The sequence below is a fragment of the Myotis yumanensis genome, unplaced genomic scaffold, assembly GCF_028538775.1.
Source record: "Myotis yumanensis isolate MYYU_CA2020_CCGP unplaced genomic scaffold, mMyoYum1.0.hap1 SCAF_12, whole genome shotgun sequence".
Taxonomy (NCBI): domain Eukaryota; kingdom Metazoa; phylum Chordata; class Mammalia; order Chiroptera; family Vespertilionidae; genus Myotis; species Myotis yumanensis.
In genome coordinates this window covers 25,449,487-25,477,188 of record NW_027223763.1, presented here as the reverse complement: position 1 = coordinate 25,477,188, position 27,702 = coordinate 25,449,487, and the positions used below count along the sequence as shown (strand labels likewise).

The 27,702-nt window shown below is 44.2% G+C and overlaps 2 protein-coding genes across 2 annotated transcripts; one reads left to right on the top strand and one right to left on the bottom strand.

Annotated features, from left to right (window-relative positions):
* Window positions 1-6,446: 6,446 nt before the first annotated feature.
* ALG2 (ALG2 alpha-1,3/1,6-mannosyltransferase) lies at window positions 6,447-12,324 on the bottom strand. The gene is made up of 2 exons (XM_070431082.1): window positions 11,903-12,324; window positions 6,447-8,715 (listed from the first exon to the last, which is right to left on the bottom strand). The coding sequence occupies exons 1-2, from the start codon at window positions 12,245-12,247 to the stop codon at window positions 7,813-7,815; spliced, it is 1,248 nt and encodes a 415-aa protein (XP_070287183.1). The 5' UTR covers window positions 12,248-12,324; the 3' UTR covers window positions 6,447-7,812.
* A 269-nt stretch (window positions 12,325-12,593) lies between these two features.
* SEC61B (SEC61 translocon subunit beta) lies at window positions 12,594-18,692 on the top strand. The gene is made up of 4 exons (XM_070431083.1): window positions 12,594-12,700; window positions 12,913-13,010; window positions 16,090-16,191; window positions 18,413-18,692. Exons 1-4 carry the CDS (start codon window positions 12,698-12,700, stop codon window positions 18,498-18,500), a joined length of 291 nt encoding a protein of 96 aa, XP_070287184.1. The 5' UTR covers window positions 12,594-12,697; the 3' UTR covers window positions 18,501-18,692.
* Window positions 18,693-27,702: the final 9,010 nt, after the last annotated feature.

The following is a 27,702-nucleotide window of genomic DNA, read 5'->3' as shown; positions in this document are numbered from 1 at the left end:
CTCCCTCACCTTCCTCCTCATCCCCCCCTTCTGTCTTCTTAACTGCACTGAGCTCCCTAACAAGGGGGCTATCGTCTACAGTCACAGCAGTAACTTCCCACTTATTGAGCGCTCACTGCACACCAGGCACGTGGATGATTCTAATTAGTCCTCACAATAACCGTATGGTTATGATGCTTCAGGTTGCAAAGAACAAGAAACCCAACCAGCAACGGTGTGAACCATGGGGACGGCACCCTTTCCTTAACAGGATGTCTGCAGGAGGCGCTGCTGCTCTTATTCAGCTGTTTGGTGGTCCGATCAAGGCCTCCAGCCTCAGAGTTATTCCTTCAGGATTGCGAGGTGGCTGTGCCCTCACCCCCACCCCCGCACCCCCCCTCCCTCCATCTGCGTTCGAAGGCGGGAAGCAGGCGGAGGCTGGAGTTCTTTTCCTGTGCTTACCTTGGGGGAAATGATGTTCTGTCCAAGGCGCTCACCTGAAAACTTACCCCTGTGTTAACATTTTCCCATATTCCATCATTCTAAGCCTCATCCCCTTGCTCACCTATGAATCCCACTCCAACCATGAAAAACCTGGCTCCCATTCTCTGCCATCCGTTTATATTTCATTGTCCAACCCCAGTTCCCAGGTAGAGTGGTTTCAGGATTCCTCATCCTTGCTTTATGGGGAACAACTTGTCAAACTAGAATGAAGTGCTTATGGGCCATTCCTTTGCCTTTAGTTTTACACACGAATTTCCACAATTACTTAGGGCAGCACCTTTCCCTCCCAGCCCTTTCGGTGAGGTTGTTTCATAGATTTGTGAAAAATTCTTTTCTTCCCTCTGTGAGGTGGATCTCAGCCCGTATGGAGTCAGTCTCTGGGACCCCTTTTTTCTCCCATCTCCCTTCCTCTTTCCTACCCTCCTGCCCTCTTCCTGACAGGCTGGTTTCATCCTGCTCCCCTTCGCCTGGGGGAGGCCAAGAATATGTGTTTGCTCTCTATCCTGCAGGAGCGAAGGTGACCCCTTACCACCAGGGGTGATGCTCCTGCTCCACAGACCCCTGGGGGAGGAGGTCCAGGTTCCCGGTCCTGCGTCCTGTGGGGAAGAGAAACTATGAAACAAGAGAGGCTTCCTCTTTCTAGTGCTTATGGCCTCACCATTGCTTCAGTATATTGTTATGCTAACTTAACCTCCACCCACAGACTTATATCAACAAGTCAAAGAGGGTAAAAAAGAAGGAAGAGGGTGATTGGGGTCAGAGAATGCCTGGGGGGGACTCAGTCATGCCAGGGTCCTACGGGATATATAGATTTCCCCAAATCAAATCATTCATGGAAACAAAATGTCATTCTCCTTTAAACATTGCGTTCTTCAAATTGCTCTACTAAGTTTATCTTTAAAAAAAATCATCAGAGTATCCAAACACTTTGAAAAATCACTTGCTCCTCCCTGAAAGTGATCTAAATAACATTCTCATGTTTATAATAATCCTTGTGGCTCTGGGGTGGGAAGGGGTCTATAGTTTGAAGTGACATCCCTCGTCAGTTCTGTCCCAGGGGATGAGGAGGGAGCCTGACAGCTGGTCACTTCTTGCCTCTGATAAGCACCTTTCTTATTCTAATTACACCTTTTCCTAAAGTAACTTTCCAGTCCCCCCCTCACCTCACCCTTACATCCCTGTGTGAAAGGAGCCTATTCAGACAGCTTGTGAACAATGATGCTTAGAGATGGTTTAATCGGGGAAAGGAAACCTGTAGAGGGTCTTATCTGGGGTGAGCGTCTCAGGCATCCAAGATTATCTCCCTGTCACCCCCTGACCCATCTCCTTCATGCCACCTTTTAATTTTGGTAGCAATTACGGTGTATATGGATAATGCCCATTAGCATATTCATGGTCATCTCATCATATTTATTGTCCGCACAACTCATTAATCTTCATCTACTTTGTGTGCTTGACAGCTCAATCTATTTTGCAATCTCTGGGAAGCAGCCATAGCTCCCCAAAGCCTTTGTTTTCCTGTAAATAAACTGTGTTGGGGACCAGAGGACAATGGTGCATCTCGTGGTGATTGACATCAGCCAGGGCTACTAATCAGGAAGGGACTTCATTGCCAGCTGAGGCGAGTGCATTATGGGGCCATTGTTCCAAGGCTGCCAGGGCAAGAACACACACAGCCAGTCACCTTCGCAAGATGGGTTGATTGTTCTTCAAGATTAGACCGAGTTGCCTTATTATCCGTCCCAGACAACGAGGCATCTCACCCAAACAGACACATTTTCAGAAACTGCCTGTACACAGGCCAGATCTGAATTGCTAATGTATAATCTGCCTGGCACAGATGTGCAATGAATATTTGGATGTTGTTTTGCCCGTCAGTCCAGGAGGCTGCATTGATGAGGTGATGAGTATTCAGTGATGGGTCCTGGACGTTGGCCAACAGCAGAGTTTGAGCACTTGCGCTGACGACAATCAGATTACCCCCCCCCAAGTGCCTTCGCTGTAATTCAGTGGCAAATTCTGTGACAGGAACTGTAGGGTGGAAAAGTCCCTTTCCTTTTTGATGCAATGATGCCTTATGTTTTCCAGATTTGGGAAAGGTAGAGAAGTTGCCTTTATTGTGCCCTTACCTGCCAGCTCCTAAGGCTGTGAGTCATGTGGCGCCGACTCCTTGGGTTTGAATTTGCCATTTTCTAGCTTATTTTATTAAGCTCTTGGTGCCTCAGTTTTCTCATGTGTTTAAATGGGTTGAAAAATTCTATCAACCATACAGAGCTGCTGCGGGGATCCAATGAGTTGATATTATAAGTCCCAGCAAATGGTAACTATTGCCATATCATTGGTCATCTGCTTTTTTTCAATATCACTCTGGTCAAATAGGTTGGCTATCCTGGGAATAAAGTTAAGGCCTCTCCATTACCTCTGGATGTCACATGGCCTGTACTATGCTACAGGTCCGTTTCCGGTTATAGGGAACATTTCCAGTACTTATATGACCATGAAGCTTTTTTCCTGAAGCATCTTTCACAGCCTACTTTCCCAAGAACATGCTATAGGACAAGCTGCCCTCACAGGTGATACACAACATTTACAAAGCTTTGAAAGAAAAACATGGGATTCAAGAATTTGATATACAATCATTATATTTACATATAAAGGCAACAGGGATTAATCATGCACATGCATATGTTCTCTCTGAAAAAAAAAAATGTTTCCCTGTTTATTAGACAACTCCCATCCCCAAGAATTAGTCAAAATTGAAACATGGGTGAAATGTGATTATTCAAATGTGAAAAAGAAAGGTCTGGGAATATTAATATCAGGCAATGTAGAATTATACAAGTCAACGAGTATTAAACTGGTAACTATTTCATTTCTTTATCCCCAGTCAAATGCACAAGGTAGATCCTAAATAGTTACAGCAAGATTTATTGTGGAGGGGATGCAATGGGTGAAAGGTATGTGGGAAGGGTTGGCTTCGAATACTGGAGAGGATACTTTATCTGCCTAAGTCACCTTCTTCTGGGAACTGCTTCCTCTTCCTTCCTCTGTGCACCCGGGCTCCTTTCTCCCAGCTAGAGGATTGCTGGGGCCATGGGATCCTGGGTCCAACGCAGTCGATGGGAGTTGACCTGTGTCAGGGAAACCACACTACCTTCCCCCTTGGCTTGCTTCATTAATTTAAGAGGAGACATCAGAATTTTCACTTTTGTCTTTTCAAACTCTGGAAAAGTGGGCTGGTTCCTCTTATAGGCAGTGAGATGGAGGTCTTGGTTGCTATTGGTTGCCATGTTCCCTGGCAAGAGGAAGAAACTCATCTACAATGAAGTTTTATATAAAAACATGCTGCTCTGGTGGCTTTTGGATTTCTGGTACCATTGGAACCTCAAGACTAGCCATAGCCCTGCACCCCACTGGCGCAGGTATGACCTTTTCCTTGCATGGCAAGATCTATTCCTATAGCTTCCTAAGCATTTTCTTTTTCTGCCTTTTTCTCCTTTACAGTTATAAACTGTATTAGTCAGAAACCCAGCTCTAGCTTGTGACCAAGAGTCCTGACTAATACAGTCACTTGTTAAAAAATTTAAATAATGGTACATACATCCTGACATATGATACTGTATTCCTCTATTAAATTGATAAATCAGGTTTCCTGGTTCCACATGCAAAGGGAGCATACAGTTTGGCTGAAAGGAAGCTGATCAACATGGTACTTTGGTTTGAAAATAACATAATCAGTGATTTTTTTAAATTGCTTTTATTTTCTGTATTGCTAGGCAATTTTGTCATATGTCATATGCCTACTTTTTCTATTGTTTTTAAAATTTGCTTTTTAAAATGTTAAATATTTGCTTTTAGAATATAAAGTCAATTTTTTTTTTGTCTAGGCTGCTTATAGTAGCAGAAAGTTGGAGTAATCTAAATATATAATGATAAAAGATTAATTAGGACAAATTGTACATCCCAAGTAGGGCAATAGTTGGAAACACAAATGTCCAAAGCTATGTTGTAAAAATGTACGTGACCAATAGGATTACTTTATACTTTTTTTCATGTTCATTTTTTTATGAGAAAACCATCTACTAGAATATAAATATATACAAGGAAACAAAAGAAAAATTTATCCATACTGATCATCACACTCACCTTTTAAGACTTAAAAGACTTTTTAAAAAAAATTATTTTTATTGATTTCAGAGAGGAAGGGAGACGGAGAGAGAGATAGAAACACCAATGATGAGAATAATTGATTGGCTGCCTCCTACACATCCCCTAGTGGGGATTGAGCCTGCAACCCAGGCATGTGCCCTTGACAGGAATCGAACCTGGGACCCTTCAGTCCACAGGCCGACGCTCTAGCCACAGAGCCAAACCAGCCAGAGCAAGACTTAAAAGACTTGAATAAACTTTTATAATCACTGTTACCACCTGGTTATACATTCTTATAAACTTTTATAATTATATAGTCATATATACTTTGACATTTGTTCATTTAAAAAACCTTTTATTTCCTATAAAAATGGGACTACATCACATGTGCTTTTAAAAAAACCTCAACTGTATGAGGTATAATTTACATATAATAATGTGCACTCATTTTAAGCATCATTTCATGAATTCTGACAAATTTTACAGCATTATAACCACCACGATAAAGATATAAAACATTTCCATCATCCAAAAAAAGTTCCTTTGTGTTCTTTCCTGACTAGGCAAAGAACAGGCAATGATCTGCCTTCTGTTGCTATAGATTAGGTATTTTTTCTCTAAAGTTTCATATTAATGGGATCATACAATGTGAACTCTTTTGTTTCTGTCACTCGGTATTTTTGAGACTCATCCATGTCACTGTGCTTGTCAGTAGTCGATTCCTTTTTATTGCAGAATGTTCCATTGTATGAATATACCACACTGTGTTTATTCGTTCCAGCACTATTTCTTGAAAAGACTCTCTTTTCCCTATTGAATTAATTATCTCAGTACCTTTGGCAATAATCAATTGACTACATACGTGCAGATCTATTTTAGGACTCTCTGTTAGCTGGGTCTATTTGTTTATCTTTACTTCAGTCTCACGGTCTTGACAGTTGGGAAAACTCCTGATACTGTGTTAAGCACTGAGAGGGAAATACACCTTATTGAGGTTGTTTATACCATCCGCCTGTTTCCCCGTGGTGTGACTTTCCCTCGCTGGGGTGGTAACAGACTGGGGCAATTCATCCAGGCCTGTGGAAGGCTGCCTTCATCTCTCACAAGTTTATGATACTCTAAGTTTACAAATCAGCTTCACACCCTTTGTCTCCATCATTCATATACTGATTCAGTGCCTCTCCTGCACTCTATTTGTCCTTTCTTCACAAACACCTTGTGGGGTGGGCTACTTAGACCTGATTATACCCATTTAACAGATAAGGAAATTTACACTTTAGGATTATCACCATCAGGACACCTTCTCAAAAATTGGAATTCTAGGCAAGTAACACAGAAAACCAAAGGCCAATCTGAGTTCATCATCATAGCAGACTGTTCTAAGTCTGCCTGATGACTTCTTGGGAGAGTGGCAGGCCAGAGAGGTCACACCTGTGCTAAACTAGTGCCCCTATAAAACCTCAACAGACACACACACACACCTTTTCTAGACTATATTTGTCTTAAATGACATCTGTGGCTGGCCTGGGATAGCGCTTCCTGCAAGATATTTTAGCATTTGCTTGTGGTCATATTTCTGGGTAACAAGGCCAGGTCACCCTTACTGTGAGCCCCACCCAAACCCCAGTCCTCTTGTTAAGAATAGAGAGCTAGAGCATGATTGTATTTTCTGGCTTAGATTCTTTCAAATACTCAAAATATTTTGAGTTAAGCTTGAATTTCTGCTTCATGCAAGTAAATGATGCTGGTAACTCTACTAGGACTTTGAAAGACCCAATGTCTGCTACGGGGGGGGGGGGGGGGGGGGGCAGGCAATATGGCCTCATGCAGTGATTCTCAAGGGGCTGGAATAGAGCAGTGGGTGCGGGACATTAGATCTTTTAGGACCAGAGGATTAATTTGAAGACAGAAGAGCATCTTGTCCCCTCACTTTGATATGACTCAGAATACTGTATTAATTTTTAATTTCATAAAGTATTAAATGACATTTATGGTATTAAAGGGGTGCAGTGAGAGATTCTGGTACGTGCAGTCCTGGATGGACCAGGTAACCATGGGCTGAATCCTGGCTCACTCACTTTCAGTTGTGGGCTCTTGGGCAAGATCATTTCCACTCTGGGAGGTGGGTGGAGGGTCAAGGTAAGCTCCATAGCAGTGGCATGAGGCAAGCCTTGAAGGGTAAAAAGCATTTGTGCCTCACACTTAGGAGTACTTACTTAATACGACACAAACATTAACAGAGCTGATGAACCAGCAGGCATGAGGAAATAAACCCTAAGCACTACATGCGTGACAACAATCCGTCTTCACTTCAACATCCAGTTCACTCTTAGTTTCTGACTTCAGGCTTGGCTGTCATATCTACGTATGGATCACGGAAGCCAAAGTTTAATATTGTACCATCTTTTCCTATAATAAACATCTTTTTTTAAAAAAATATATTTTATTGATTTTTTACAGAGAGGAAGGGAGAGGGATAGAGAGTTAGGAACATCGATGAAAGAGAAACATCAATCAGTTGCCTCCTGCACAGCCCCTACTGGGGATGTGCCCGCAACCAAGGTACATGCCCTTGACTGGAATCGAACCTGGGACCCTTGAGTCCGTAGGCCGACACTCTATCCACTGAACCAAACAGGTCAGGGCTCTGATAAACATCTTTTATTGACTTGTCTCAGTGTGCAAGAATATGTTTTGTACAAAACATACAGAGCATCCTTGCTATGGGACCAGGCAAAGTTATGGCTAACCAACATTTCCCAAGAGGACAAGGAACAGGTGCACTGATTCTGGGAACTACAGTGACCCTGTTTTCAATATGTTATGAAGCCAAATTCTTCAACTTTGACAATGACACACCAACTGTCAAAAATAATTAAGGCACAACATGACTCAAAATTTATACTCAGAGCAGCAATAATCTAGAGAAAATATAATTAACACATGGAATCGTATCACATTTTAATTAACACTGATAAGACAGAATTATTATAGCAAAAAAGATATTGGTTTATGAAACAGGAAGGTGTGGTGTATAGGAAGATGGCTCAGATTAAAAAATGAAATGTGTTCAAAAAACAACTCTTCGGCACTAGATTCTAGGTTTCTTTTATGGTTCCAAAACTGGATCTACATTCTATATAATAATGAATGTAGCAAAAAGACCTTTAATATATCTGATTATACCAGCAGTCTGGTGACATATTGGTAGAGCTGTTCTGTAAATGCTTCAGAGGAAAACTTTTCCTTCACCCTGGCTCTGCCAGCCAGTCCCATTGTGACTTTTAAGGAAGGTTCATGGATGAACTTTTCTATTGCTTCTGAGAATTGCACGGGGTCAGGCTCACACAGAAACCCTGTGACACTGTGGACAATGGACTCCAAGGGCCCACCTGAATTAACAGCAACGACTGGGCACTGCATGTACATGGCCTCCACAGGGACAATGCCAAAATGTTCATTGCTGGGTGTGTAAATCACACATGTGCAGCCGTGGAGGAGTGAGATTTTCTGTTTGTCCGAGAAAGACCGCAGGAAGGTCACAGACTGGTCAAGGTCAAACTGCTGGGCCATTTTCTTCAGTTCCTGATAGTGTTCCACATTCTCCAGGACTCTCTCGTCATAACCACCAGCCATAATCAGATGAACCCCGTCCCAGTCTTGGGATGTCAGTCTTCCACGCAGCTTTACTAGGGCTTCCAGCGCCAAAGGCAGGTTTTTCTTCCTTTCGTATCGGTTGATGGAGAGGAACAGGAATTTTTTTCCCTCGGGGACTAGACCATCAAGCTTTTCAGGGACAGCTGAGTCAAAGCTGGTAACATTCAGAGATGGGTAGAGGACATCGGGGTCTCTGTGAGACAGGGACTTAAACGTTTTCTTAAATATAGCAGCTGTGAACTGACTGTTGACCAAGATGCAGTCAGCCATACCTGTGGTGTATTCTTCTACCCAGTCAATCGGGGCCCTGTATAGACGTTTAAGAAAAGAATCCCTCTTGGTAAGAAGCAGATCAGGGAAGTGACAATAAAACAAGATCTTCTTACGCCGTCTGGCCAGCTTGAACACTGGGATACAGGCAGACACCTAGCCAAAGCAAAGATCAAAAACAGGTAAAGTAACTAACTGGTCAACTAATCTTCAAGTAAATCAAAAGAACAGACACATGCTGCCTACTAGTCTGTGGGCTCCTCGTGGGCAATGTCTCATTCTGCTTTGTGTTGCTACAGACTCTCACCCAGTCCAACACCTGGTGTATTAAAGGCTGGTAGACATTCTCTGGGTGTGTGCTAAACATTTAAAGTTGCAAGCTGAGTATTTTCTCTAGAATAAGCAGTCCAATGAAAATGAAAAGCTAATAACCACATTAAAATTTTTAATGGGTTAAATAAATGTTAATATATTTTATCTAAAATATCACCACTGAAAATGTAATCAATACTATAATAGTTAATGGGATACTTTACACTTTTTTCCCCACATTAACTCTTTAAAATCAGGTGTGTATTTTACACTGACAGCACACCTCAGTTCAGACTAGCCACATTTCAAGTGCTCAATAGCCACCTGTGGCTAGCAGCTACCATACCGGACAGAGCAGCTCTAGTATATTTCACCTTCTAAGACACTGAATGAACTATAGGAGTTCAGAGTGCAGTCTCTCTGGAATAAAGATTGCCAGGGTTTGAATCTCAGTTCCAGTAGGTAGGTGTGTGACCATGATCAAGTAATCTACCTCTCTCTGGGCCTCAGTTTCCTCTTCTGTAACATGGTGGCAATTATGGTTACCAAAAAAACCCATCTATACTAATAATAGAGGAATATGCAAATTGGCTGGGACGCCGTCACATAGCAACCAATCAGGATGGGGGCAGGGCCGAGGTGGAGAGCTCTCAGCACACCTGCGCAGGGGGTCTGAAAGGCACAGAGAGGAGGGGAGAGCAGATAGACAGTTAGGGCAACCAGGCCAGGAGGGGAGAGCAGATAGGCAGTTAGGGTGATCAGGCTGGCAGCAGAGAGCAGATAGGCAGTTAAAGGGATCAGGCCAGCAGGGGAGAGCAGTTAGGGTCACAAGGCCGGCAGGGGAGCAGTTAGGGGCATCAGGCAGGTGAGCAGTTAGGAGCCAGTGGTTCCAGATTGCAAGAGGGATCCTGGATTGGAGAGGGTGCAGGCCGGGCTGAGGGGCCCCCTCCCTGCCCCTGTATACAAATTTCATGCACAGGACCTAGTGTTTTTTATAATTACTAAACGCAATGGGATATGTAAAATGCTTAGGAATTTAGCATGTAGTATGTCAGCGGTTCTCAACCTGTGGGTCGCGACCCCTTTGGCGGTCAAATGACCCTTTCACCAGGGTCGCCTAAGACCATCCTGCATATCAGATATTTACATTACGATTCATAACAGTAGCAACATTACAGTTAGGAAGTAGCAACAAAAATAATTTTATGGTTGGGTCACAACATGAGGAACTGTATTTAAAGGGCCAGAAGGTTGAGAACCACTGTAGTATGTGCTCAATAAATATTAACCATAATCATTACTGAGCATGAACTACAGGCTGGCATTACTAGACTTTCCTGTTGGATAATTTTACAAATCACTTAATCTCCAGCTCACTTAACACCTGAAGGTGAGCTTTCCAAAGCTACTTAGTTAGAAAGTAGCAGATGAATGGAACTTGAATCCAGGTCTCTTACTTCCAAGCTCAGTTTTTTCTCTATCTGCTGCAGTCTCAGCTGCCTCATGCTTATTAACTAGTTAGACATGCAGGGTGTTTGAAAAATGTCCACATTTCTCAAAAAGAAGTATCTTCCACACAAGTAAGGATGGTCAAAAGTAACTCAAGAGTTATAAAGAAACACAAATACAAATGTAATGCTGTTTCCCCTATCAGTGTGGCAAAGATTAAAATGGTTGATAACATCCAACATGCACTAGAACGTGAAGCAAAATGCTCTGTTTTCATGTGGGAGAGTAAAGTGACACCACCTCTTTAGAAGGCAAATCTGACAATAGCTATTGACATTTAAAATGAACAACTCTTAGACCTACTAATTTTATTTCTGGGAAGTTATTCAAAGGACATACTTGCAGAAGTACAAAAAGAAGGTACAAGGATGTTCATTACAAAACTGATCTATTCACAAAACACCCACAATGTAGTGTCCTTTAACAGAAGAATATATAAATTACCTGTACATTTAAAAAAGAGATTTCCCAGCCACTATGAAGAATTAAGTGAATCTCTAATATTGATATATAAGGATGTTCCAAATAGAATTTTTTGGTGGAAAAAAAAGCAAGTTGTCTAATAGTAGGTATGTAATAATCCTAATTATTACAAACTAGAGGCCCGATGCACAAAGTTCATGCAAGAATAGGCCTTCCTTCCCCCGGCTGGTGGCACTGGCCTCCCTCTGGCACCCGGGACCTGGGCTTCCCTCTGGCCGCTGGCAGGCACCCGGACCCAGCCGCGACTTCACCGGAAGATCGTTGGGTCTAATTAGCATATTACACTTTTATTATTATAGATAAAATTTACATATCTTAACAGACACACATATGGTGGTGTAGCCATAGACAATTTCTGTAAGGACATAGGAGAAACTGTTTAACAGTGGCTATTTTTAGGGAGAGGAACTGGAATGGGACTTTAATTATATTATACTCTTTTATACTACTTGAGGTTTTATTGTTACTTTTTAAAATAAATATTTTGGGGGGCGGGGCGTGAGTGGGAGGAAGACAAGGAGTTTAGAATAGTTAGACTCCACATCCAGGTGGGCATTCTGTACCAAGTGAGAGCATTTGTGCTTTTCTATGAAGACTAATGGAGAGCCACGTTAAAGTTCTAACGGGGCGTGACACGTTCAGCTTGGTGTTTTAACATGACCTGGCTGCAAAGGCTAGGACAGGGTGATGCGCATAGCCTAGAAACAGTGTCAACAGTAATAATGCAAAGAGTTACTCCAAAGTAAACAGTGACTGAAGGCTGACTCCCAATGCTTGTGTTTCTTAGAGCGAACTGGCCCCCAGGCCCATCCGCTCCGAATCACCGATGTGCCAGTGAAAAATGCAGATTCCGGGGCCCCATCTCGGGGCTCCTGGATGAAACTTCTCAGGGCGGGGCCCCGTCATGTGAAGTTCCAGAACTACAGTCACGCCCAGCTCTGATCTCCCTGGGTCAGGTGCAGTGTTTCGGAACCGCAGACCCGGAGAGGTCCAGAGGCGTGCAAAGGGGCGTGGCGAGGGCCCGGCGTGGTCACCTCACCTGGTCGCACACGACCACGTCGAACACCTCGTCGCCGAGAAACAGCACGTAGAGCGCCAGGAAGATCATGCGCACGTAGGCACAGACCGCGGCGCCGCGGCCGCCCCAGCCCAGGCTGCGCGGCAGCCAGTCCCCGGCGCAGCGGACCGGCAGTTCGCGGCTCTCGGCGAAGCAGTGGCCCGGGTCGTAGTGCGCCGTCCAGATCGTCACTCTACATCCGCGCGCCTGCAGTGCCAGCGCCGCGTCCAGCACCAGCCGCTCGGCGCCGCCCACGCCCAGGTCTGGGTGCAGAAACAGCACGGACGGGTTGGGAGCCAACTCACCCCGAGCCCGCTCCTCTGCCATGGCCCGGGTGTCTCGCACCCTTAGGCACCGGCGCGCCTGCTCCTACCTAGGGCACCCGGGGGCCTCAGCGGGGCTGACCACGCCCCGCGGCGCGCACGTAGGTTAGGCCACATCAGCGCACGTCTGTGGGTGCCTAGTGAACTGCCGGAGGAAATTTCTCTTCTGGCCATGGCTATATCCGCCCTTTGGTACGAATTGGACTCCAAGAAGGATGCTGTGATCTAAAGGAGGAAGACGGAAGATCGGTACATCCCACGCAGCAGCGGACCAAGTCGCCGGTAGCCACATTTCTACAGGCAGATAGAAGGACAGCCCTGGCGTCCTTGGAGTCCGAGGCCCTGCCAGCAGGTCTGGGGGCGGGGACGGAACCAGTTTCTCCAGCCGCCGGTCCAGTGGCTCCGCTGCTTCCTTGCCGTCTGCTTCGGGCCCCTGCCACCTCCAGTTTCCAGAATGGTATGGTGACCCCAGCCGTCCCTCCTTAGTGCCCACCTCTCCCAGGCGCCCCGACTTCTGCCTTGCGCCTTGCCCTCCTTCCGCGGCTCCCCTGCTTCCCCACCCTCCAGTGCGGGTGCCGGTCGTGGCTGTCGGGGCCTGGGGCCTGGGGCCTGGGGCCTGGGGGCCGGCGGGCGGCGCTCACCTGTCTGTCTCCTTGTCGCCCTCCGCAGCCTGGCCCGACCCCCAGTGGCACCAACGTGGGCTCCTCAGGACGCTCCCCGAGTAAAGCGGTGGCCGCCCGGGCGGCGGGTAGCACGGTCCGGCAGAGGTAAGGATCCCGGGGACCCCCTTGGCTGTGGGCCGGGAGGAAGGGGGCCCAAGAACCCGCCGGTCCTGAGAAGGTCACCCAGAATGTTACGGTTCACGAAGACAAAGCGGGCCCCCCGTGACGTGGCCGCGGGAGCAGCGGCCTTTGGGTCTTTGTGTCTAGAGAGGGAGGTGACATTTTATTCTCATTGCACAGTTAAACACGGACAGAGACAACGTGGAGAAAACGGGTGTCATTGAACTGACTCTGGACCTGAGCTGTGCACTCACATTTCCGTCAGTTTAACAGGATTTGTCCAACTCATTGTCCCCGAGCATCCCAGCCCCCACCCCCCAGGCCCGTTGCTTAACTTACCGGTCCATGTGGCTCTGCCTTCACCCAGAGCCAGAACTTCAGCGTCATCTTGGGTTTTTTCTTAGGCTCTGTCTCTGTCCAGTCATTTGTCGGCCTTTAAATTATACGCAAAAACCTGCTGCTCATCACTTCTTTGCGTCTCTCTTCCTACCGCCCCGATTTAGCCGTCAGCTTCTCGTCTAGACTTTTGCATTTTCTACTCTTCTACCCTCCAGGCCCTTCCACTCCAGTCCCTCGTGTGCTCTGGTTCTGTCACTCTTCTGCTTAGTTTCTCTGTTAGTTGCTTTTTGCTGAACTTTAAAAAAAGGGTGAGGGGGGCGGATAGCGAGGTTCTTGGTAACTCTTTTTTTTTCCTGCCGATCAGCTTCCCTTCTCCCTGGCTCCTGGGATCCAGCAATAGTCAACTTATTACTGTTTTCTGAACCTCCCTTCCTCTCCCCCCACACAGCTTCTGTTTATTCTCCTAGGACTAAGCTCAGAGGTTTTGGGAGGCCTTCCCTGACTCCAAAAGTAGCAGTAGCTATTACTCCTCCCTTTTGCTCCTAAAGCATTTCGTTCAATGAAGGAAGGAATCAAACAACCCTGTTGTCTTCAGATATTCGAAGGAGCTAGTGGAGTTTTATGTAGAGAGGGAAACACCTTGAAGGGATATAAGAAAATGATTCATAAGGATGTGAAGAGTGACGAGATTTTTCTTATTGGCTATAGTAGGTACATGTAAAACTAACAATGTGAACTTAGCAGAGACGGATTTCAGCTCATTGATATCACTGTGATGTTTCTCTTGAAATTACCGTGTTTTCTTTGGATTACAAAATCCGTATTATTAACTGGTTACGCATTAACTGTAATAATGTGGATTTTGTAATCAAAGAAAGCACGATAATTTCAAGAGAAACATAAAAAATGCTTTTTATTGAAAGTAATGTCCATCGCTAGCTACACATTTCCCCCATCTTTCAGGTAATTTGTGGCTACCATCCCAATAGAACTTTTCTTGTTTTGAGGCAGACCATTCAGAGACCCAATTTTCCACTTCTTCGTATGTTTTGAAGTGCTGCTCAGAAAGTGCGTGGGCCATCGATTGGGACAAGTGGTAACCTGAAGGAGCAATACAACAAAATAGCATACATACCAAATCGCATATATAGCAACATCTGTGTAACTCCATCTATTGAAAAAATCTGCATTATTAACCGGTACACCTAGTAAAGAGATGGTAGGGATAAGGTTTTCACTTCTGTTTTCTCCATCTGTGGGAGATCGTAAACAAGCTTTCCTTTTCAAAAAATTTAGAATCAGTAGCCCACAGATAACTGGGATGGGATTTTACGGAAGCGTGTGCTGGGATTTGGTTAATGATAGGGGCCGTAATGGGGCAGGCTTCCCCTCTCTTCCTTTCCTTCCCGAGGGTTTCTTAGGAGTGGGCTGAAGAAGATGTCTTCTGACTTCTCATGCTTCCTGCTTACGCTCGCACTGTAGCACTCCAGCACGGGGAGAGGAGGAGTGGGGGAGCCGTGCTCGGTGGAAGGGCGGTTGTTGGGTGGGCTTCCCCAGTGACTGAGGAGAGGAGGGAAAGGGTTTCCCCCCTGTTGGTGGCAGTGCTTGTGGCAGTGCTGTCCAGCGCCTTCTGTATGCGAGGGCTGCCTCCCATCACACAGCTATCTCACCAGCCTTGGTCTCCTGTGAAGGACAAGTTCTAGTTGGGTGTTTTCTCCATTTTTTCATATCCTACCTCTCTGTCCAAGATTTATGGCATATCAAAATAGTGAAAACAGACTACAAAATGATTTTTTTGGTAAAATATATGTTCCATTTTGGGACCTGGATTATAATTGCAGCTTAATATTTTTGTCTCTTTCATAGCAAATACAGTAATTTTAAAACATCTTAAGGTAATTTAAGTCAGATTACAGTTGACTCTTGAACAACATGGATGTTAGGGACACTCCCCTTTCCCCTGCAGTCAAAAATCCACGTATAATTTTGACTCCCCCAAAAACTTAACTACTAATAATAGCTTACTGTTGGCCGGAAGCCTTATTGATAACATAAACAGTTGATTAACACATATTTTGTATGTTGTTATGTTATATACTGTATTCTTACAATAAAGCAAGCTAGAAGAAAGAAAATATTATTTAAAAAATCATAAAGAAGAGAAAATACATTTATGGTATTGGGGGGAAAAACCTCGTGTAAGTGGATCCACACAGTACAGTTTAAACCCATGTTGTTCAAAGGTTGATTGTATGCAAATTCCGGACATTTTAGAGCAGAGGTTTGTTACTTGGCTTCACAAAAATGCTGAGAAGAGAAACTGAAGTACATTGTCCGAATGAGGTGCCATATGGTTGGGCAAGAGGATGGGCTCTGGAGTCAGAACTGGGTCCTCAGCTCAGCTCAGCTCAGCCACCTGCTGGCCGTGTGGTCTTAGGTAGGCACTTGGCTTACCCTTTTCTGAGCCTCATTTTCCTCTTATAAAACAGAACTGGTAACTGCTTTCCAGGGTTAGTGTGTGCATTAGCATGTGGCAGGTACTCAGTTCATGGTAGTTATCATGACCCGTGGGGTGAAAACAAGAATTAGGGGTGTACTCACAAGAGAAAATGTGTTTTTTTTTCTTATTTTGGTTCTTTAACAATGTAATGGTAGCATATGTTATAACGCCATTAAAAGGGTTCCCCCCAAAAAAGACTGTTTGTAACATTTTCTCTCTTAACAGGAAAAATGCCAGCTGTGGAACAAGGAGCGCGGGCCGCACGACCTCAGCAGGCACTGGGGGGATGTGGCGGTTCTACACGGAAGACTCCCCCGGCCTCAAAGTGTAAGTCTTGGGAGCAGACCTTGTGTTCCTGTCAGGTGTCACAGGCTGATGGGCAGCACTGTCTCTCTGCCACCAGTGCTGCTGGCTTTGATGAATTTACAGTACACACAGCTTCGTTTGGGCCAGGGGGACCGGGTTTGGTTTGTCTGTATATCAACCAATTAGTTTAGGGCCTGGAATGATATCTCTTCATGGATTGTGTGAAAGCAAGGGAAAATCTTCATGTAGCTAAGCCAGAATAAACAATGGAAACAGAGAGAACTGAAGGAAAAACTGCTTAATTAGATGAAATTGTTATTTTTTGGTTGTCAGACACTGAGAAAGAGGAGTAGCCCATTGAATATGAGTTGGGTGGTTTTTCAAAGCTTTCCTGGAACCATAAGCTGATATTATTGCAGCTAATAGACGTTTCTGCATTAGGCTGTGTTAACGAAAGTTCTTTGGCCTTCTTACCTTTTGTGAGTGGTGAGTAGACCTTGGGGTGAACATAGCACTTTCCAAGTTCTTAAGGCCTGAGAGTGCTCATTAGGTGATGGGAAATGGGCACCTGGGGGACCCCTGTTCCATGCCTTGCTCACCTCACTTTCCAGGGTTTCTGGTACTGTGTGGCAGACTTAATCCCACAGGTTTCTGATCATGTAGGCCCTAGGACACCACTGCTTACAGCTGCTTCCTGACTCAGCCAGTGGATGAGGAATAGGAACACTGCAGGTTCAGAAGCTCAGGTTTAGAGAGGCAAAGTTATGTTCTAGCAAGAGCCGGAACCAGATAATCTAGAATGTTCAATCCTGTGCTCCATATGTCTATCTGGTAGAAAAGAGACAATCCATATGTCTGTCTGGAAGAAAAGAGACAAAATTAGATTTATTTGGATTAGTTTAACTTGACCAGTAGCTTGGCTTGGATCACAAATTTAAAGACTTGTATGGTAAGGTGAGAATGTATTCAGGAAGTACTTCTTGGGGTTGGGGATATATGAGTTGGCTGTGTTCAGACAACCTTTTGGTCTTTGTTAAAGGTAATTTTTCTGAGTATTTCAGAGAGGATTATTGAAGCCCCTTGCTCTTTAGGGTATCCAGGAGACTCTTTGAAACCCTTCTTAAGAAGGTGGTAAAAGCTTTTCTCCTGTGGGTGATTCTGGCTTGTGCTGGCTCTGGGCTTTCTGCTATTGTGCAGCCAGGCTTACTTGTTGCTACTGCTTGAGTACTCCCAGGAATTGCTAGAAACTGTTCCTTGAAGTGTTGTAAAGTACAGTCTCATCCCACCAGAAAGATGGTAAAAGGACACAATTGGGAATTCGTATTCATAAATCCACATCTTGGAGCAGTCAAGTAACATCTTAGAGTTTGTTGGCTCTTGTAGGATTTTAGAATTTTTCTTTTTGAATAATAGTAGCATTTCTGGTGAGCTTATTATAAACTTGATAATCCATGTGTATTAACTTACTTAATACCTCAGTAACTGTATGAGAGAGGTACTGTGATTGTCCCTACTTTACAGATGAGGAAACAGGCTTGGAGAAGATAGGTAATGGGGCACAGTCACAACTCATAAAGGATGGAGTGAGTTTGCAAACTCTGGCACTTGGACTCTGAGAGCTCCACGCTCAGCTTTGCGCTCTATGGCTGATGATATGCTAACTTTGCTTTAAAATAGGGGCTGTGATTGAGTGCAGTATGGTAACATTCTCTTCCCATGTGTTTTTAAATTTGTTTACTCCTATAATTGTACAAATTTTGGAAGAACAAAATAGTATAGCAAGGACATTGATCTCTGTGCATTGTTTATTGTTCACTAGTGGACTCTTACTCCACTGCCTTAAACAGTGATGGTTGTCTAAGAAGTCTTACTTCGAAATAATAGTTTTATAATTGGATCATTTGTACTTAAAAAGTTTGGAGAAGTTTTTATTTTTATTATGGGAAATACCAAATACATGAAATTAGAGAGACTAGTATCTCTAAGACATCAGATCATTTTATTTGTATAATTTTAGTATGTTTTACTAGAAGAGAAGGATTTCTCCTATCTAACTAACCACAATGCTGACGCCACACCCCCCCCCCCCCCCCCCCCCCCCCATCCCTTCCACTCTCTCTAGAAATCAGTGGGAAAAATATCCTCACTCCTTGGGTGAGGATTAAAAAAAAGAAAAAAGAAAAAGGAATATGGTGATGTATTATTACTAAAAGTAAGCATGCCTTTTCTTCTTTCTTTTCAGTGGCCCTGTTCCAGTATTGGTTATGAGTCTTCTGTTCATCGCTTCTGTATTTATGTTGCACATTTGGGGCAAGTACACTCGTTCATAGATTTGGCTACATCCATCTGTCACCTGAAGAAGGAGAAAAAAAAATCAATATATCTTGGACCAAAAGCATAGTGATTTTCTGTTCATGAGAAAGAAATTTTCTGTAAGCTTACTGTTTTACAGGGAACTTAATGAGAATTGATTTTAAGGATCAATTTTTTTTCTATGGCTAATAAACTTTTTAATTCATTTATACCAAGTCTGATCCTTTAATCTCTCTGCCTTTCAATTACAAGTAAATATGTAGAAAACACGTCTTTTGGAGCTTGTTTTCTTTGTGGGATTGACAGGTCCTTACATGACCATGTAGTTCAAATCCAAGGTCCTGTAATTGGCCTTGGCTTGTTTTCTTCTAGGTATTTCTGTCCTGGTGATCGTCATTTTGGGCGTTCCGTGGTTTTTAAGGAGTGTGCCTATGACTGCCTCAGGCAGATCTATATTCAAAGGCAGCTGGTACCCAGGGGAATAGTCATAGAAATCAGAAATGTGTGCTTATTCTTTTCTTTGTCTTAAAACCTACGAATTAAGAACTCTCTCCCAGTTTTATATTCTGTGAGTATAGATCAGGAGTTTCCATCTATCACTTGTCGCTAAACCTATTTTGAAGAATTCATATAATAAGTTGGATTTTTCAAATAAGATTTTGTTTTCATTGTGAAAATTAAAGACTTCTCTAATCAGAGTGGGTATCAGCATTTCCAAACTGAGTTGATATAATTCCAAACAAAAAATTAAAAAAATTGAAGTTTCACTTAGCTTATGTTGCCATTCTGGGAATAAGCATTCAGTTTCTGGTAGACCCTAGGAAATACCAAGAATAGCTTACAGGTGCATACTTCAGGAGTCTAGGATAAAAGCCAGATTTTCTAAGGAGTAAGATATCCTTGTGAAATCCCCTTAGTTGTCCAGCAGAATCACAACATGATAAAGAGGTGTATTAGTGCCCTAGCTGGTTTGGCTCAGTGGATAGAGTATTGGCCTGTGGATTGAAAGGTCCTGGGTTCAATTCCAGTCAAGGGCATGTACCTTGGTTGCGGGCACATACCCAGTAGGGAATGTGCAGGAGGCAGCTGATCGATGTTTCTCTCTCATTGATGTTTCTAACTCTCTATCCCCTCTCCCTTCATCTCTGTAAAAAATCAATTAAAAAAAAAAAGGTGTATTAGTTAAGAATCAGATAATTTTAACAATGACTTTCTCATAAATGAAGCTTTAAAAAGAACTTCTAGAACAGTTAAGCTGTTTTATAAGTGTTTTTCTTAACTCCTGGCTATAAAGTCAATTTAGGTCCAGAATACCAAATTAAATGTTGAAAGTATATATCTTTAAAAAAGATTTCTTAGGGCAATATATGGGTAAGCATGCTCTTGTAAATACTAAAAAATGGGAAATTATTGGGAGAAAATAATGAAAAATTGGTCCTCTGGGATCCCGGGAATTGCTTACTGTGTGAAATGGGTATCTTCATTTTGAAATTCGGGGGACAATGTCTTAATTTCATTTTGAAGAAATTAAAGATTATGGTATCTATAATGGATTTTTTTTTTCAGGTTGGTGGTACCAATAACAGCTAAAAGTTAAGATCTTAATTTGGAAAACAAATCTGTTCCTCTATCCAGACGGGTGTGTTTTTCTCTGGGGGAGCTGCTGGAGCCACTTGGGGGAGCTGTTGTGTTGTTGGGTGCGTTCTCTTCACTGCATAGTGCTGCCTGTTAGCCCTGTCTGCTTAGCTGTGGTCTCTGGTGGACTGATAGTGGAAAGTCACTGAATTCTGAGCTAGCAATTTATAAGAAATGCTGCTTGTAGTGGCAGAGCAAGGAGCTGCTTCATTCAGCAGAAGGAAAATTGGGGGTTGGATACAGCGATGTACAACATCTATTATGTAGCTACTTTTGGCTCTGACAATACAATGCTAATGCAGTCTTAGTGTTCAAGATGTTCCTTTTTTTTCCAAATTTTAAAAATTGTGGTAAAACACATGTGAGATAAAGTATATCATCTTAACCATTTTTAAGTGTTCACATCAGTGGTATTAAGTGCATTCATATTGTTGCTCAACCATCACCACTATCCATCTCCAGTACTCTTTTTCATCTTACAAAACAGAAACTTAAATGCACCAAATAATAACCTCCCCCTTTTCCCTCAGCCCCTGGCACCATTCTACATTGTGTCTCTGTAAACTTGACTCTAAGTACTTAATATAAGTGGAATCATGCAGTATTTTGTATCTTGGTGACTGCTTTACTTGTTAACGTAAAAAAACCATTGGAACCTGTAAAGAATTTTTGTGAGTTTATTTGAGCCAAACTGTCGACATATGCCGGGAAGCAGAACCTCAATGAATTGAGATAATGCTTTGGAGAATGGCCGGTTACATTTGTATTTATTCATTGCAACCAGAGGAGGGATGTAGGTGGGTTACAGGAAATTCATTGGTGATAGATTAAGGAGATGGGATAAAGCAAAGCGAGGGTGGGGGTGGGTGGGTGGGGGGAGCGGGAAACCCCTGGGATTGGATAAAAAGTAAAATGATGGACCCATACTTAGGTGGGTGCAGGAACAATTAACATGATAATGAAGGAATTTGTGGTGTCTGTCCTGGTGCCCAGCACATTTGGTTGTGCCCCAGGGGCTCCAGAAAAAGGGAAGTTACAAGCTACCCAAACATTTCAAGGGTATGTTATCATAGATGCAAAAAGACAGATAGGCTCAGTTAAGGTAAAGGTTGACCTTGTCAGTGAAGATAGCGGCCTAGGACTAGGACGTAACTGCCCACCATAACTGCTTTTAGTTAAAGTTTAATTTCAGACCATCCTTTGTGGTTACTTTAGGTCTCTGAGTTTGCAAGACCACCATGCAGGCCTCCCCTGAGCTTGTCAGGTCAACATGTGGCCCCTTTTGTCCACATACTCCACTTAGCATAATGTCCTCAAGGTTCATGTTATAGCGTGTCAGAATTTCCTTCCTTTTTAAGATGAATAATATCCCATTGTATGTATATAACACATTTTGTGTTGCTTTCTTTTTAAATAGGGATCCCTAGATTGTTTCTTGAGCTATTTATAGTAATTCCGAAAGCCTAACAAATTGATATGCATTAAGACTACGTTGGCCCACAGAATCCTCAGGCTCCTTTGACTTTGGGCTATAATTCTAGCCACCTCTGAGTGATGGACAAAAGCTAACACATGCTGTCAGCGGCTCTATTCTAAGTGTTTAAACTAGGAAAATGAATTATATTATAATGCAGCTTGGCCTGAACCTTTTAAGTCATTGAGGAACAACCAACATACGGAAAGGGCAAGTCCCTGAGACTGCCAGGGGATGGAAAGACGAGAACGTCTGGACACAATAGTGCCCAGAACACATTTTGGTAATGAAACAGGAATTTTGGGGGGTGAAGAAGACAGGTTTTAGGAAATTTTAGAAATTTTGGAAATTAAGGGGACCATGGAGGAAGCACAGGGTTGCAGAGCAGCAGAAGGTATATTTCCATAGAATGAGGGAGCTGAAAAGCTGCCACAGGTACATTTCCATAGAATGAGGGAGCTGGGAACAGCAAAAGGTCTATATTTACAAAATAAAGAGAAGGAAGCCCTTCATCCAGAAGGAGGAGAAGAAAGCCCAAAGGGAATAGGAAAACAATAAGGAAAGAGGTGGGGAGAACCTCACATGTCACTTGTGAGGTTCTACCTTTGAGCTCAGGAGTTACTATAGTAACCAGTCAAGGGATTAGTGACCAATCAGAGGGGATATCAAGGAGGAGAAGAAAGCCCAAAGGGAATAGGAAAACAATAAGGAAAGAGGTGGGGAGAACCTCACATGTCACATGTGAGGTTCTACCTTTGAGCTCAGGAGTTACTATAGTAACCAGTCAAGGGAATAGTGACCAATCAGAGGGGATATCAAGGCACAAGGATCTGTAGACTTTGTAAGCCATAGGGAAAAGGAACTCAGTGGGATCCTTTCCTCCTCCCCAAGTGGGAGTCCATTCTGTGGGACTCTTTCCCTCTCCCCACGTGGGAGTCTGTATTTGTTCTTTAATAAATTTCCACCTTTACCATACCATCTTCTGTCCGTGGATTCATTCTTCGACTCCGGCAGACAAAGAATCTGGGTTCCAGTCCAAAATTTCCATTTCAGTAAAAGAGTAGTTGAGGAAAGATCTGTTCCTGGGAGAGGTGAAACATGCCATAGCTGTCCCAGGTGCTAATGTCCTCAGAGGAAGAATTAAAAAAGACATTCTGAAATCATGCAGTGTTGGCATCAAGTTAAAATGTTGAAAAGGTCTACAAAGCTGGCTTCATTCAACAGAAAATACGGTATGTGGAGTCCTATGTCCATGATCCCCTTACAGCTGCCCTTGGGGAGCTTGAGCTGCAACGCTAGGACTTCCAAACTTAACTCCCGTCTTCCGGGCTGGGAGCTTGCCTGACCTGGGTTCCACTGCTGGCCCTGCAATTTACCAGTTGTGAGAATGTGGGAGACCCAATTTCTCTGCATCTCATTTTTCTTATGTGTAAATGACTATGAGTATGATCCATCAAATAGGATGATTAAATGAGAAGAACGATTCACAGTGCTTATTCTCAATAATTTTAGAGAAGTAGGTTTCTTATTCAATCAACAATCTAATGAATTTACTCTTCGCCCCATTCACACAAGAGGAAACTGAAGCTTAAACCACTTAGCTTGTAAGTGAAGGAGCTGGGATTTAATTCTAGGTCTCTGACTTACTAGTGTCACATAGATGGACTATTGAGTATTTGGTGTGAGGGCAAGGGGAGGGTGTCATAGCATTAGAGGTCCCACAATAGAGCTTTTAAAAAGAACACAATTCCAGGAAGTGCCACTCAACCATTTGGTGTACTTCAGGCATTACATAGCTAGTTTGAGGTATGAGGTCCCGCAGAAGGAATTGGTTTCTCTGTTTCAGTCCTGAGCTTTGTTCATTGTGTGGGACACTTGCGGTGGTAGAGAAAGCACAATATTATTCGTTCAACAAACATTTACTGATTGTTGTGTGCCTTGCCCTTCTATTGGGGTTTTACAAATGACCTGGCCTGGCCTCTTACAGCTTAAAAGGGCTGGACATTTGGATGCTAGGATCTTAGTCCTGCCTGGGGCTACAAGTTCTAAATAGCTGTGTGATTATGGAGAAATCAGACAGGAAATTCTCTCAAGGGGGCAACTATTAGTGAATCGATAGTTGGGACCAGAGTTTAAGAACTGGTATGCTCATAGTGTGTGGGCAGTGGTGCCAGGGATTGCAAAACTGGCACTTTCCCCTCCCCCTAACCCCCAGGAAGGCCATACTATATGATCACCTGTCAGATAGCAAAGCCAGCGAACCCTGGGATGCTTCAGCTGGAGTGCTGAGAGTTCACCATGTCCTCCCCTAAACAACAGAGTAGACTGGGGCCCAGAGAAGGGACTTGCTCAAGATTATCTTCTTACCAGAAGAGAGGCCAAACCAGGCTTCCTGTTCCAGCCCAGAGCTGCTTTCTAGAACTGCACTGTGACCCCCTGTTTTGGGCCTGTGCATGAGCCAGCCCACCTCTCTAGAGGCAAGGCTTGGGAGTTAGGTAAACTGAGTGCTGGGCTTTGATTGCTGGGCAGTGTTAATCAAAGTGGGGTGGGGGTGTAACGGCAGCAAGGTGAGCTAGTAAAAATACAATGAATTAGTAAATATAGGAGGTCAACAGGTGCATGAGACTTAATAATGGAGAGGCAAAATAGGAAAAAGCAGCCAGCTGAATGGCACTGTTTTGCATTCTCTTGACCACAAATAGTAGGTGAACCAAGACACAGTGAGGTTGACCAAGTAGGGTTAAGGTAGAGGCCAAACTGTTTAAATAACTTCCTGGTCACTCTGGCAACTAGGTCTTTTTGCCATGCTAGAGACATTAAAACAAGATCAAGCATGCAAATAAACTAAATGGGAATCAAAGGTATAGGCATAGATTGCTTCTTTTTGGGGAATGATCTAGAAGTTTGTACTCAGAAAGCAAATGAAGAGATAAGGGGAAGAACTTGAATTACACATGAAAGGGTTAAATTGGTCCTGCAAGCACACTTGCTTTCCTTCCCATTGACTGTCATAGGCAATCCTATATAATAAAGAGCTAATATGCAAATGGTCACCATGCCCTCGTGTCCTTGTGCCTTTGCAACCTCGCTCCGGGGCCAGGGGACCTGAGGTCGGGATGGGGGACCTGAGGCCATGCCCCCCACCCCAGCGTCGGGCAGGGGGGGACCTGAGGCTGCGCCGGGAGACCTGAGACTGCACCCCCTGCCCTGTGAGGCTTGACGGGGGTGAGTCTGGCTGGGTCTGGGTCTTGCGTTATTTCGAGGCGTGCACGGGTGGGCGGGGACTTGACTCTGGGTCCCGCGGCATGTCCCAGATTCTGACAGGAGGGAGATTTTCATATACATTTTACTAATTTTCTTTCACCTCTGACACTTCTATTATAGAGAAAGGGCAAATAGCAATATTAAAATATTTCCTTTAATTCCCTTTTAATGTGCATGAATTTTTGTGCACTGGGCCACTAGTATAGAGAATAAATCCCATGGTTGTGTGTCCCCATTGTCTCACCTGTTTTACTCGGTAATGTGATTTCTGAAAAGAAAGCAAACTCATTCTCCCAGGACCCTATCTAGTTTGGTTTGGGTTGTGGAAATTTAATCATTGGTTCTCAGATGTTGGCATGCATCCTGAAGGTTTCTGCCTCTGCTACCTCGCACATTTGGCCAGCACCAGATTGGGAGTCCTGGCTCTCAAAAGCAGCAGTCACAACGCGGGGCCGAGGTGGCTGGGCCTGTAGTTTATTCCAGGCTCATCACCTGTACAAGTGTGTTCATTTTGTCCCTTGCTCTTCTTTGAAGTTTCCCCCACGATGCTGTTTGTGTAGCAGCCTCTGCGCTGCCCCTGGGGAATTTCACCTGCCTTCTGTGATTTTGCGTCTTGCTTATTCATAACCAGGCGCTATGCTTGGTCAGCTAGCCGTGGGGCTGGCAGGCCCTGAGAGACCGCAGAGCCCTGATTCTCCCTTCAGTTCTCTCCCTTTGACTCAGCAGTGCCTCTTTTTTTTTTTTAAATTATATTTTATTGATTTTTTACAGAGAGGAATAGAGAGTTAGAAACATCAATGAGAGAGAAACATCCATCAGCTGCCTCCTGCACACCCCCTACTGGGGATGTGTCCGCAACCAAGGTACATGCCCTTGACCGGAATCGAACCTGGGACCCTTCAGTCTGCAGGTCGGCGCTCTATCCACTGAGCCAAACCGGTTAGGGCAGCAGTGCCTCTTTTTATAGAAGACGTGCTGCCCGAATGAACAGAATGAGGTCTTGTCAGACTTCCTTTTATAGCAGGCTTTGCACTGAGACCTTCAGTGGGCTCCAGGAGGCAGTGAGAAGTGAAAGGCACAAGTATGTAATGATTGTGCCGGGCAAGGATTTCCTTACTAGGTGGGCTGGTGTGGCCCCCACACATCCATCCCAATGGTGTCAAAGGCGGGGAACCATGGCTCTCTGCTCCCGTGCCTGGCAGATGCCTCACTGCAACAGAAGACCTGCTGAATCTACCAGACTGGGGGTATACCTCTGTGAGACTCCAGGGACAGTGTCAGGAGCCATGGGCATTTGTATTAATTCTGTGTACATCTTTTGCATGCTTGTTGGTGGGCTTAGCAGTAAACCAAAATTTAAGCACACTTAGGTAAAACTGATGCAGGAGTGGTGTTTGACATAGCCCACTGCTCTTCTCATTCTTTTTCCGCTTCCCCTCCTCCTCCTCCTCCTCCTTCTTCTCTTCTTTTCTTCTAGCTCCTCTTCCTCCAGACCCTCCTCTCCTTCCACCCTTCCCTTACTCTCTTCGGTTCTGTACAACTCAAATATTCCTGGGCTATTGTGTGTGCAAACAGAATGCACAAACAACCCTCCAATGAAAGTTTTTTGAAAGTAGTTCTGATTTTTACATGTTTTCCAAGTTGTGGGTTGAATTGTGTCCCCCCCTCCCCCCAAATTTATATGTTGAAGTTCTAACCCCTAATACCTCAGATGGGATCTTATGTGGAGATAGGGTCTTTACAGAGGTCAGCAAGTTAAATTGAGGTCATTAGCATGGTCCCTCACCTGATATGACTTATGTCTTTATGAGCAGGGGAAATTTGGACACAAAACATCATGTAAACTTGAAGACATCCATCTGCGATCCAAGTAGGGAGGCCTGGAACAGCTCTTTTCCTCACATCTCTCAGAAGGAACCCAACCTGCCAGCACCTTGACTTTGGACCTCTGGCCTCCAAAACTGGGAGACCAAGCATTTCTGTTGTTGAAGCTGCCCCATGTGTGGTACTTTGTCACAGCAGCCCTAGCAAGACTACATGCAAATATATCAAATCGGAAGCCAACCCACAACGCTCAGCAATGCTGTTAGAAACCCCCTTTTCGTCTTCCTTGTTCATCTTCGTGACCCTCTGGAACTTCTTGATCTCTAAACTCCAAAAACCCTTCCCCACTCTAGCCTGAATGGCTTTTATTCTCCTATCACCTCCTCTCAGAGGGAAATGAAAATATGGAAGTTCTCAGACTTTCCCCCCTCATGATCCGATTGTATATCCTTTCACTGTAATAAACCTTCGCTGTGCGTACAACTGTGTGCTGAGTTCCCTACGTCATTCCAGAAAATCTGTGGGCCCCTGACATACTCACCATGTATTATTTTAAGGTACCGTTACGTTGTGTCTGTTAATATTTTCTGTTTTCTTTGTCAATATTCTTCAGTTCAGCTCCTGTTTAGTAACTTCCATTTACCTCACGGACACTGTTCCAACTATCTTGACACACAGCAACTTCTTTTATCTGTTGAGGTTCCCCTGCAACTCATTTTAACCGAGGCCCACAGAGATGGCGTGGCTCCTCCAAAGCCATGGAGCTGCTGACTGCATAGCGAGCGGGGAGCCAGGGCCACCTGCCTCCACACGGGGAGGGTGACCGACCCTCTCCATTGGCCCTTGACTGAGGGCTTTCCTGGGACATGGCACTCTGCATGCTAAAACCAGCATGGCCCGGGGCAAACAGGGACAGGTGGCCACTCTCCTTCAAGTCTACAGCTTTTTTTTACACTTCATCGGACTGGATACTTCTGTTTTCTTAAAGGAGAGCGTGTCCCCATGAGGAGTTGGGCCTATTT